Source organism: Phyllobates terribilis, unplaced genomic scaffold (genome assembly GCF_046119375.1).
Source record: "Phyllobates terribilis strain yellow unplaced genomic scaffold, ASM4611937v1 Scaffold_5__5_contigs__length_657084704, whole genome shotgun sequence".
Lineage (NCBI taxonomy): Eukaryota > Metazoa > Chordata > Amphibia > Anura > Dendrobatidae > Phyllobates > Phyllobates terribilis.
The window spans coordinates 374,881,009-374,894,381 of NW_027362765.1; the positions used below are offsets into that span (position 1 = coordinate 374,881,009).

Sequence of the window (13,373 nt, forward strand, 5' to 3'; positions counted from 1 at the left end):
TTACAGATAGGTTTTCAGAAAGGGTTTTGCCTCTGTGATAACCTCTGCTGCTTACTTTGGAGCTGGAACTGTAGTCAGCGTCTTGGGTAAGTTTTTTTTATGGTTCATATGACCTCAAAGTAATCGAATATGGTAGAAATGTTAATGGTCTGAAAATGGAAGTTTTTATACAGTCATAGTCAGCTGTGAGCAACCAGAGGCAAGATTTTGGACCTGGAACCATCCTTTCTGTGCTGGGTAAGATGATTGAGAGGAACAGGTCACTTCTGTAAAAAGTCAATGGTAATCAGAAAGGTTGATTCAATTTATTGAAAGGAGACATTTTTGAGGATGGTGTACATATAAATCTGTGAAGTTAGGTTACAAATAGAGTTACAGAATGGGGTATAAGAAAGAGCAGAAAATATTCTGAGGTTTTCCAAGTCTTGTTGTCCTAGTTGATACCAAAATTTCACCTCAAAAATTGTCTTTATCAAATAGTAAAGCTATGATTTGGTGCATAGCGTAGTTTGCTTTGGCAAAAAAAAGTTTCGAATGGAATTCACAATGGTCAGAGCTTTATTACTGTTGCAAGAGTGTACAGTATTTCGGATCCGGGAGCCATGTATTTGTACCAGGTAAGTGTAAGTGATAGACTTACGTCTATAAAATATTCCTTACATTTATCAGTAGGTCATTTGTCATTGTCAGTATCACTATATTAGTAAGTGAATGTGGATGGTCGTCCTTCTTGTTGAGACTGGTAAAACCTTCTAAGGCTTCTTAAGAGTGTTTGTGCATGTAAACTCCAATTCAGAGTCCCCATTATTGAAATGTATTTTTCATTATAAATGGGGTAAAATTTGATAAAGAAAGCCTTCATTGTAAATAATGGATATAATTTGAGTTTATGAGTCAGTCACCAAGAATTAGTTGGGTGTTGATATGGTGATTGGGGTTCTTTTAGTAGAAATCTATTCATTAACCCTATGCAATGTCTTAAATTAACTTTTACCATATCATGACCAAGTCCAATGTCTTTGGATCTATAGGATGAGTAGTAGTAACCTTTCCAAGGGTATATTAGGTCATAAGTCCTTTCCCATTTTTAAGAAAAATAACTGCTTCTTTCCTTGGCATTAAAGAATATTTTAGCTTACAGTCCCATTCCCTACCTCTTTACAGTTATCTGTGTTGAAGTTTTCCAAAAAAATGACTATAAATAGTGCCAAAATTAAAACTTAAGTGTTTATAGAGCCTAAACGTAGTGGTTTACCATCACTGCAAAGAAAACAAAAGAACGTAAAGTATTTCCTATTAGCACCAATGAGCCTAATCCAGATTTGGTGCCGACTCTTCACAGTGTGTTCCTATGACACCCAATACTTTGGTGGAGGGACTTTGCTGCATGTAATGGGTAAGTTGCTACATGACTTCTAAATATTAACTAAAAGGGTTTCGATTATTAAATCCTGAGGGGGTGTGACAAGAAAATTGTGTTTTACGCCAATGTGCGCCATGAATGTAATATAAGTTAGGTGATTTTTTTTTCATAGGCTCTAGAAAAGCTAAGTAACCATTTGCTGTAAAATAGTTGACTTGTTATGTCAACGTCTAGTCTACACATTATCGGTAGATGTTGAAACTAAGGTTTACAATATAAGCATACAAGTAGCAGAATTGTTAACCAGTATGGGGTCAGTATCACCATTTCAAAGCCTTCCAGTCTGAACACCTGGGAGGAAGCTGTGGATTTTATACAGAAGTACATTGCTGTGAATACTGGCTCTAACAGACTGTTTTTTGGAGAAGGGACCATCTTATTTGTGCTGGGTGAGTAGATTATTCCAAGCCTTATTTTTTTTAATTGGGTCTAGTAATGACTTTTTTTAGGACTGCAGTAATTGTTTTATGTTTCATAGTATTTTATATGAATAGATTATAATCCCTTTAATGAAAGATATGTCTTAAGATACAACATTGTATTGGCACAGCCAGTGCTCCATAAGGTTCCCCAAGCTTCATTATCTAAGAGTCAATTAAATCCAACATGTACCAGAGCTCATATATTCAAAATTTTCCTAGAATGTAACTTGAGGACTGTGCTGTACATGTCCATAAAACATACTCTGTACAACTCCTGGAGTTCAATACATATAGCTCATTCAAAGACATGGTCAGACCAGTCCTACAAAGAGTCAAGATTTTGACCCAATGACCAAAACTAACCTAAACAGGGCCATTAAGGTTTCACGGATGAAAACCTTGGTTCACTTGATGCTAGACTTTACCTTTCTTGAAAGTAGTTAAAGATAGGCCCTCTTTGGTCGCCCTATTGTACCCTAATCAGATACTTCCAATTGAAATAAGAGCCAAGATCATAAAGATCTTAGAATAGGGCATTAGTGAAGAACTTTGTAAGTAATATCTAGAACATTCTTTGAAGAATTAAGAAAAGATCTGGTCAAGGATTTAGTTGAGACTTTTGTGAAATTAGAAAGACTACTATGAGAGCGCTGCATTGTGAGATGGTGCCTCTGTTTTGTTCTTTGGGAGTGGGACCACTATTAGTGTTTTAGGGGAGTACATGGGCTATAAAAATAGAGTTTATAACTGATATGAGTCAATGATTTCATCTAGGTTTAAGCCTGACTATGGAAGGGGTAGTTTTTTTCTGGGGTTGCTATCCACATTAGAGCTTTTCGTGGGGACAGTTGGTGGCAGCTAAAGGGGTAGGATTTAGTATCGGCATTCCTGGCTGTGAGCGGAAATGAAAGACAATATTTTGGAAGTGGAACAATCCTGACAATTTTAGGTAAGTTATTCAAATTAATAAATTATACTTTTTAAATAGGAATGAATACTAAATTTGATAAAGAACGACCCATTACTGTTATAAAGAGGATTTAGAAACTTGTAATAATAGGTTAAGGCAAGGAGTAAGACCAAGATAACTGACTCTTGGTACAAGAATAAATTGGGTCAAATATCCAAAATGAAAAATGATGTTAAAATGTGTAAAAGCGTTTAGAAAAAAAATAGCAATGCAAAAAATAGAAATGTATAGGTAAATAACTTCATAAAACATCACATTTATATATTATTAGACAAAGTAATGTCTTTTCTTATTGATTGTATGATGTTCATTGCTAATGAGACATCAAATAATTTTTCGATTTAAAAAAATTCGAAGCAAATTTTACCAAAATATAGATTTTGTAGTGCCTTTGATATTACCAAATACAGAATGATAGATATTACCACAAGTCAAAAAAATCAAACTTATCAGTTATGGAAACCTGAAACATACAGATGAGAAAATAGACTCAGAGAGTCCTAAAAATGAGCAAACAATTGCGAACTTAGTAGGAAAAAATTAGGATGGAATGTGCCCACACAAGAACGAGAGAACAATTTTTGTAGCAGACTATAACATTGTGGGTAGTGGGAGCACCATGATTGAAATTAATATAAGCACTTTACAAAAACTCTACCCTTGGGATATTGCTAAGTTCTAAAAGATCAGACAAGTCCATGTTTCGAAACAGTGTATAAAGACCCAAGATGACTTCATTCCAAGATGACTGTGACATTGAATGACAAATTGTCCATATAGTCCAGTCTTCAGCTCAAATTAAAGCTTTAAATTGTGCTCAACAAACAACACTAATGATTGTCATAAAGAGGTGGTGAGAGAGCCCGGTAAAGAAATAGGCTATAACATTGGATGAAACTTGGCTAGAAATAGGTAATGGCCAAAAATAAAAATAAAAAACATTCATCAAAGTCCCTGGGATCTCTTCTTTTGAAAGTGAGGGTGTTTTTTTATTGAGTTTACCTACTGTGCAGGAAATTCTGTTGCTTACTTTGGAAGTGGAACAGTTGTCAGTGTTTTGGGTAAGTTTGGGAATTCGGTAAGTTTTTATACAATGTTGTGCCGTTGTGAACTCTGCTGCCAAGCTTGAATTTGGAGGGGGCACCATATTATCAGTTCTTGGTAAGTAATATTGTTTTATTTCTTCTTTTATAATACTTTATATTCATAATATCAAAAGTGGGCTAAAATTTATGATCCGGGTATCGTTATGAGTATAATTCGCCTTAAATTAGATTAATCCCCAAGACAGACACTTAGAACTCAATCTTCTAAATTTTACTTATGTCTTCAAGAAATTATAAAAATATTACTTGATTCAAGTGCCTATATGTATATAGGAGAGATTTAGTATTGTGGTTTGCAACTGTGAATACCGAGAGACAGTATTTTGGAAGTGGTACAATCCTGAGTGTGTTAGGTAAGTGTAAAAAATCCAAAACATAAAACAATCTTGTAACCTCCTATTTCTAAAATAATATTTAATGTCATTCTTCAATTTAATTTTAATTAACCTCTTATTCCCATCTCATTTTGGAATGCATTATTCAATAACAATCACGGTCAAAAATACAAATTAAAAAAATAGATAAAATATTACAATGTACTATATACTTCTTCTAATTTATTTTTAAATTTAATATACATTTAAAAATATATTTATTCTAATGCAAATATCACATCAAAAATATTTTTATTGGTATAATTGAAAAAAAAGACTTAAATTGTTCATAGAAAGATAAACATATTTGGAATTTCACAAAATCTCTCAACACCTCTTAGACTTTTTTTAACCATCTGATATTCACAGTCTGAGTATAGTCCACAATGTCAGACCGGCCACAAGTCTCCTGACCCAAACTCAACAGCTTCATCTATGTCTATGAAGCCATCGAGATCGTGTCAGGAGACCCTCGGCTAATTTAGTCATTGTGATCTATACTCGGACCGTAAATGTGGGACATGTGAAAATGGTCTTTCTGACAAAACTCCCTAAGGGTTTAATATTTTATCATTTGGTTCAGTGGAATTATATGAAAAATGTATTTAGGTTCTTTTGGCTGTAACATGGGCATCAATAAGTTGCCGTAGCCGGTTACTCTATAGTATATTGCCTAGTCTATGATCCAAAAAACTGTGATAAGTCATTAAAATAAGACACCAAAAAATCTGAAATCTGTAAAAACAAAATCGAATTAAATAAATTCATAAATTACAAGCTTGGAAAAATCATGTTTTTGTAACATGATATTTTATTGTGGGGACTGGGGCAGCACCATAATAGAAATTATAAGCTGCTCTTTACAAAAATCTGCCGTTATGATTGTATGATTTATCTTCAACTACGAGCTGGAAATAATCAGGGAAAACATCAGTGTGAACAGTAAACACATAATCCATGAATGTAATAGAAGTCCCCTATATACAGTGCAGTCAAGGAGTTGTATAGTATTGAGCCCCTCGTGTCTTAATGTCCAAGGGCATACATGAGGTTTCCTGTTTACCCTGACCCACTGTGACAACCTCCACCGTCTACTTTGGAAGTGGAACAGTTGTTACAGTGCTCGGTAAGTTTGTAAGATTTTATGCCAAAAATAAATAAAATAAAAAGTTTTTTAAAAAGTTAGAAGGGTTTTTAGACATAAGTATTTGGCTGTGAACACTGGAAGCAAGCAAGAGTTTGGACAGGGGACAGTGGTTTCAGTGATTGGTAAGTTAATTAAAGCAAATTAAATGAGAGTTTATAAAATAGTTCTTTTTTTACATATTGGGCATATTTATATACAATTGGATATTTTTATTTTATTTTTTTAAATTATTGTTTTTAAATGTATATATGTATTGCATGTGAAATGGAGACTAAAAAAAGAGAAATAGATATAGAAATCACTACGGTAAAAGTGCAGTTTGAGAAAATATTCAAAAAATCTGGAGCAAAATCTTGTTCAGTACAATTGAAAAGATACATTTAATGGTAAAGTAGAGAAGAAAAAATGGGGAAAAAATGTGGAAAAATTGTATATTTGTAGAGAAAAATAGTTCTGACAGTTTATCAAGTTAGAATATTATATTTATGTACAACGTTTATTCTAACTTTTTCACAGCGCGGTTAGTGGTAACGGCAATAAGTTTAATGAATGCAAAAAAAAAGTTTGATTTAAAATGTTTTTATTCTATTTTTGTCTTTTGATTGGTGTCAGTATTTTATATGTTATGTTATATAAATATATATTCTACTTTTTATAATTTATGATGTGTTTCATTTATCTCTAAGAAGAGAAAATTAATTTTTCTATTCTCAATAATTCCACACCAAAAAAAAGTTATGTTTTTTTGTAATTAGTTGTAAATATACTTTTCGGCCATGTTTTATATTTTATTTCTTAGACTATCTCATTTTTATATAATATCTTATAGCTGTTTTTGTACTAAAAAGTGGTTGAAAGAGCCTTAAATAGGATTTTTATTAGATATATTGCTCTTAGATGGTCTCATAAAAACCCTATACTTGGGTCAGGCACGTGGCCAAATTTAGGCTTCATAGTTGTAAGACATTATGATATATTATCCATAGATTACATTTAGGTTATAGGCACTTTAGGCATGTAAAGTCAAATCCATATTCATTAAGTCAATGGTGATAGAATTGTCCAACTTTTATGATATATATATATAAGTTCTTATATATTTAGGGGTAACTCAACAGTCTCCCGATGATAGATGTCAGGGCAAAAAAAGATCTGTCATGTTAGATTCCATTTGTCCAGTCTTTTGTCCCAATGGAAATTTGGGCTGCCACTTATCTTAATATTCCGATGAAATTAAATATGTATATTCAGCACAATTTACATATTTGTAGGGGAGTTGGAAGGATTAGCCATTGGCCGAACGAGCACTAACCCAACAGTTATGACCATGAGTAGCCACTGTTCGCAAATTAGATAAGTTCTGCTCTGCTACATGTAGAGTTGATACTTAAAGATTAATGGACTATGGCAAAAGTGTGACTTGATATTAAAAGATAAGCTTCCTAATAAACTGTGTTTTACATTGGTAACTGGAGAAGACAAAGGCGTCCATGACCAGGCTGGCTCCCTTTTCGAAATCCTAACCTGACAACCTGACAATTTGCCTAGTTGTTATTTCAAAGAAGCCATATTGGCTGTACATGCATCAGTTGAGGGTGATTTAGGGATCCATATTTTAGTGCTGCAGCTTCGGTTGACTTGGACATGGCTAATTTGGCTTTTATAACTATTTCATAGTGGACTTTGCCAAGAAGTCTTGTGAGATCTAGAAAACTAGAATGATTTCCAAATAATGATGACGCCATTATACCAGCCATATTAGGCTCACAATACAGCAATCATAGAAGTCTATGGGTTCCACAATATGGAGGTGTAAGAGAGCATTGCTTTCAGGACTGATAACTAACATATTACGGTGGTATTCAGATGCATCATGTGGTGGCACATAACGGTTATAGGAACCCTAAGTGCCTCCAAAGAGGCTCTTGCCTTGTGAATGAGGCTTTGATGACATATAATTAGATATAGGATGCAGACATATTGATCCTTTACTATTTCTCTTTCATTATTATGTTACTTTCAAGTATGGAGTTGTCCAAATTATACTCGAAGGAAGCCTTACAATTTCACTGATTCCCTCACCATTGAAAAAATGTCATATTTGGAACTGTCTTTTCCTTATTTTTTAAAGTAATTTTCCTAGGCTGTAATATTGATAGAGTAGATAGTAAAATGAAGGTGAGTTGCAATACCAGCCACAGACACAAGCAAATGTATGGCGCTATACCTGGTTACACACATAAAGTGGAAATGGGGAAGGAGCATGACAAACCAATCAATGAGGATGGCAGGAGTTGGAAACTGATCAGATCACATATTCAAAAATATAAAAAAAAACTTTTCAGGATTCCTTTTTTACCAAATGCCCCAGCATTGGAAAAAAATACACTCACTTACTTCTCCTTCTCCATACCTCTGCTTGGGTCACTTATTTTCTCTTCTGGTGAAGACATCATGTTGCTACTGTAGCCAATCAGTGGCCAATCTATATATATATATAATTTTTTTTGTTTAACTTTTTGACCATGCTAGTACAACTTTAATGGTTGGCTATATTCAGGAAGAAGCAAAACTTGCCAAACCAATGAACAGTTCATCTATAGGCTAACACTTTACAGTATACTTGTGATGAATGTGAATAAATTGGGTGATATCAGCACGATGTGCGGAAACATTTATTTTTCAAGCTTTCATTGACTTATATTTTTCTTCATAGAACCAAATCAAGACGTAATAGACCCCAAAGTCTCAATCTATCGGCCAAGCAAACAAGAAGTTGAAGAGCACAGTTTCATATCATTGGTCTGTGTTGCAAGCAATTTCTTCCCAGAACATGTGAAAATCACATGGTTTGTGAACGGTGTTGAAAGAATTAATTTATACGAGCCGGTCCCGCAAAAAAAAACAGGTGCTCTTTCATACTCCACCAGCAAACGTCTCACGCTGACCAGATCAGAATATTTTAATCCAGAATCCAAATTTGAATGCCGGGCTGGATTTTACAATCGAACAATAAGCAGTGCACAAGTGAAAGGAGAAACAGGTAATTGAAACCATAACAGAGCATGACTTGACACAGGGAATTTAGATGTCAAGTTGGGATTCAAAACGAGAAGGACCATGTATGATGCGATAGATTGACAAGAGGTAGACTAGAATTTCGAGCCAATTGTTATCAAATACAGAATACTTAGCTGACTGGCAACATGAAGGCATGATTTGGCCACTAAATGAATTTGGCTATTGAAATTTTTTGGCAAAACCTTTATTTTAAACCATCAATATAGATATCAGAATATTGCACCCAATAATCTGTAGGATTGACCAATATTAATATGTGTTGGTTGTCACCCTCCCCTTGTATGTTGGGTCTGTAATGGATTTTGGCTAGACAAACAGCCATTTTTAAGCTTAGGGGGTCACTTTTCTTTATGTCCCCTTTATGTCTTTAGGCATAGTACATATTTTTGATAACTTAACAAAAGGTCCTAAAAACTTAAAGCAACCCTCCTCCCTTAACATTTAAAATGACTATGTATTTCTAACGTACAGTTGCCATAACTGATGTCCTCTAATGGCTGCCTAAAAGACATGGGGAGCAGTTTGGAAAGTTTGAAGAACACCTCCCCTGCCTTTCTTAGCTCAAGATGGACTGAACACCATTGTCATCATTGCTTATCTACTCCAGTCCAATGGAAAGGCAATGGAGGCATGGTTCAGACTCTCCGTGAAAGCTCCTTGTGGCCACCTAAAGTATCAAATTCAATTAAATGGACAAACAGCTAATTCATGATCACAGAGACTTCTGTGGGGCTATCCAACTATGTTAAAGTGTTCTACAATCCAGAAAACCCTTTCTTAAATTGATGCCACTTTGAAATCAACTGATACATCTCTATTGGTTAGAAGCTCCATGTGGCCACCTAACGTTCTACATTCAAATAACTGGACAAACTTGTAAGACATGGTCGCAGTGACTCTCTACTTTGGAGCTGAACAGAGGTCCTTGAGTAAAAGAATTCCCTTAATGATACACACGTGCCCTAATAACTGTGGGTTATACACATATCTCTATTCTCAGGTTTTCTTATTAACTTTTTTGTGATTTTTTTTCTAGTTACGCCGTTTACCGATCAGATTAATTTATTTTATGTTTTGATAGATCGGACTTTTATTTTAATTAAATTGTTTTATTTTTGATGGGATAAAAAGGGGGTGATTTTAACTTTTGAGTTTTTTTTATTTTTTAAAAACTTTTTTTTTTTTTTTCACTTTTTTAATAGTCCCCTTAGGGGACTTGAAGCTGTGATCATTTGATCAGTTATACATAGAGGTGCATCAGCACTGTAATATATAGTGAAAATCCGATCTCCTGTGAACGTCTAAATGCTGGCTTTCACAGGAGTATCGTAATGAGAGGCAAGGGGGTCATCAGCACACCCTCGACTGTCATGACCACCCATCTGCGCCTCGTGATGACACCACAGGCGTGCCAATGGGAGTGTGGAACGATACGTGCCCCTACCAGGGCTTGTCAGAGATTGACAGCGGGATCTAACGGGTTAGAGGCATATGATGGCTGATTAAATTAGTCATCATCCGCCGAGAAAGATGTGGGCTCAGCTTACTATTGTTGAATTAAGTTTTTGCTTTTGCTCTCCTGAATATTTCATTTTTATTTTTTTAAATCTGCCATATAGTTCCTGAGATATGGGAGTTTTTATTTGGTGCTAATTTTTATGGTCTTTACCAAAGGGGCGGTGCTCACAGGTTAATTATGCAGAGCTGCCTAAATACACGCCCTCAAAGAATGAATCATATGAGACACGCCCCTTTGGTTAAAAAAATAAATAAATAGCACTAAATAAATGACCTGTGTTTTTAGAACCATATGGTGGATTTAAAAAGAAAAACTTAAAAAAAATGCAAAAATAGTCAGAGGAGAAGCGGGAATAAAATTAAGAGCAAACACTGACCCCTTTTTAGCTGGTGACAGGTCCTCTCTGAAGCAATATATGGTCACTCAGAAAGTAAATTCAGTCTAGTAAATAATAAGTTAGATATGAAGTTTAATGTAACATGAGACTTTATATTACAGCAAAATAATCCTAAACTCTAACAATCCTTTCTTTTATTCACAGATTGCAGCATATCCAAAGGTGAGTGAAATCTGCGTCTTGTACTTAATCACTATTTTCCAACCATAAGAAACTGGACATTATTATCCCAATACCTCCCAAATTTCTTCCTTTTCCTGATAGTTTACTTTCCTTATTTTTGCTCTTTAAATATCCATGATAAATTACGAATATGATGGCTTTGAAAAAAAAAAATTTGATTTTGCAATACTCTGTCAGGAGATGTTTATGTTACATGTTTCTTTGTGGCCACCCAGAGGTTGAGATGGGAATTGCAGCCTTTTGAATGGTTTTGTAATGTGTCTAGGAGTCCACACATCTATACATCCTACTGATAAATGACAACCAGACTCCTTTTGTGAGTGAGGGATCAGAAAAACGTATAATTTTGGTTAACAATGCCTTAAAAAAAGACCCGCCATTGTCACTAATATGTATTTTTTATTTACCTGGTGTAAATGCAGCTGTGAATATAACCTTGATTTTCTTCATTAGTGAGATACGGCTTTCTTTACACTGTATGTTAATCTAACTGATTTAGCCAGGTGGGTGTGGTTCTCAACTCTTCCCCATGAGATTGTTCTTGAGGACCACACCCAGTTCGCAACAAGACTAGACTTACAGAGAAGGAAGAAAAGGCCATATCTCAGGAACGGAGAGGTGCAAGAACAAACAAAAAACACCAGATTCGGGTAAAAAATATATATTTTGGACAAGTGACCGGTCCTCTATAAATGCCGTGATAAATATTATTAATACGGAAACATAGGGACGGGGTTTCCTTTGATTTATCCCATTTAGTTGATACCTGTAATTCCAACATGGCATGAGCCAGGTACAATCCCCATAGATTGTGTCTGAGGATCTCAACACTGGAGCCATCTGACACCTGTATCTCTACTTCCAGGGACCTACACCATTCACATCAACCAGGGGAAGATTTCCTACATTATGATTCTCTGCAAAAGCGGCTTGTATGCGCTGGTTGTCCTTGCTTTGTTGTGGAGGAAAAAGGTAAGATCATGAAAAGAGAATAAAGCCGAAGTCACTGTTAAGTCAATGTTGGTGGAGAACAAAGGACAAGAAATTAAAAGATCATGATTATTGTGAAACTTATGCAAGAAAGATAACAAATACAACTCTTTATATTTGTAATATTTTACGGCTTATGGAATAATTCATTGTTACATTTTTCACTACTTTTTTTTCAATTATAGGTAATTGCGAGCTCCCACTAATGGACAACGCTGATGCTTCAAAGCTATAAATGAGTTTGTGCCTGAGGTTAGAGGAAAAAAGCCCCCGGAGACTTATAGAACAGGGGAATCTGGAAAAAGCCGATATTGGCACATTACTGTAACAGAGCAGCTGTAATTGTCTATATATCTGTGTATTGTGTGGGGATCTTTGCGTGCAATATGTATCTATTCAGTAATAAATGATTACTGTATTAAATATCAAACTCCTATCTGTTATTATTATAAGGTACAAACAAGGGAATGCAAGGGTATTGCTAATTAGCATCTATCTATCACCTGTCTAAATTAAGACAAATGTAATAATTTGTAAATATATTAAACAGATTACCATGTACAGATCCAGAATAGCATCCTGTATTATACTCCAGAGCTGCACTCACTATTCTGCTGGTGCAGTCACTGTGTACATACATAACATTACTGATCCTGTACGGATCCTGAGTTATATCCTATATTATACTCCAGAGCTGCACTCACTATTCTGCTGGTGGAGTCACTGTTTATATACATTACATTACTGATCCTGAGTTACATCCTGTATTATACTCCAGAGCTGCACTCACTATTCTGCTGGTGCAGTCACTGTGTACATACATTACATTACTGATCCTGTACTGATCCTGAGTTACATCCTGTATTATACTCCAGAGCTACACTCACTAATCTGTCGGTGCAGTCTCTGTGTACATACATTACATTACTGTCCTGTACTGATCCTGAGTTATATCCTGTATTATATACTGCAGAGCTGCACTCGCTATTCTGCTGGTGCAGTCACTGTGTACATACATCAATTTGTCCTTATCAGTCGCAAGCTGGAAGCACTGGAACACTGCCTCGGTGAAGCGGCAACAGGCTCTGCTGAAACTAATTTGTTTAGGTGACAAACAGTACATCACCACAGTTTTGTTGAAAGGTATAACAGACCAGGCTGTGTGTGATAATGACCCTAACCTGTTGGCGGCTCTGAAGATTATCAAATTTGCACATGTACCATGCCTGCCCAAGTGCTCAACTTAGTGGATCACCGTTTTCTGAAAACCTACCCAGATTTGCCGGAGCTACTTATGAAGGTATGCCATCCGTGCGCCCATTTCCACAAGTCAGCTACAGCTGCCGCTGGTCTGGCAGTGCTGCAGCAGCGCTTGCAAGTGCCAGCTTACCGACTGGTGTGTGACATGATCATATGCTGGAACTCCACATTATACATGTTGGCAAGGCTTTGTGAGCAGCAAAGGGCAGTAGTTAAGTACCAGCTACAACTTGATTGTCAGTGGTCTGGTCAACCACTGCACATAACAACTGACAAGTGGGCATGGATGTCTGCCTTCTGTGAGGTTCTACAAAACTTTGAGGAATCAACCAAGATGGTGAGCGGCAATGACGTCATAATCAGGGTAACCATCCCACTTCTGTGTCTACATAAATGCTCGCTACTCACAATTAAAGAGGGAGCTTTGCATGTGGATGAGGTGGAGATGAAGGAAGAAAGTACACAGGGTGATACTACCCAACCCAGCCTCATCTCATCTTC

General features: G+C 35.7%; 1 gene segment (V, D, J or C); it reads left to right on the forward strand.

The window, feature by feature from the left end:
- The first annotated feature begins 602 nt into the window (after positions 1–602).
- LOC141271578 (T-cell receptor beta-1 chain C region-like) lies at positions 603–12,009 on the forward strand. The segment is given in 7 exon segments: positions 603–617; positions 1,536–1,551; positions 1,630–1,812; positions 8,159–8,485; positions 10,584–10,601; positions 11,488–11,594; positions 11,798–12,009. Coding segments are annotated over 7 exon segments (687 nt in total).
- The last annotated feature ends 1,364 nt before the right edge of the window (positions 12,010–13,373 follow it).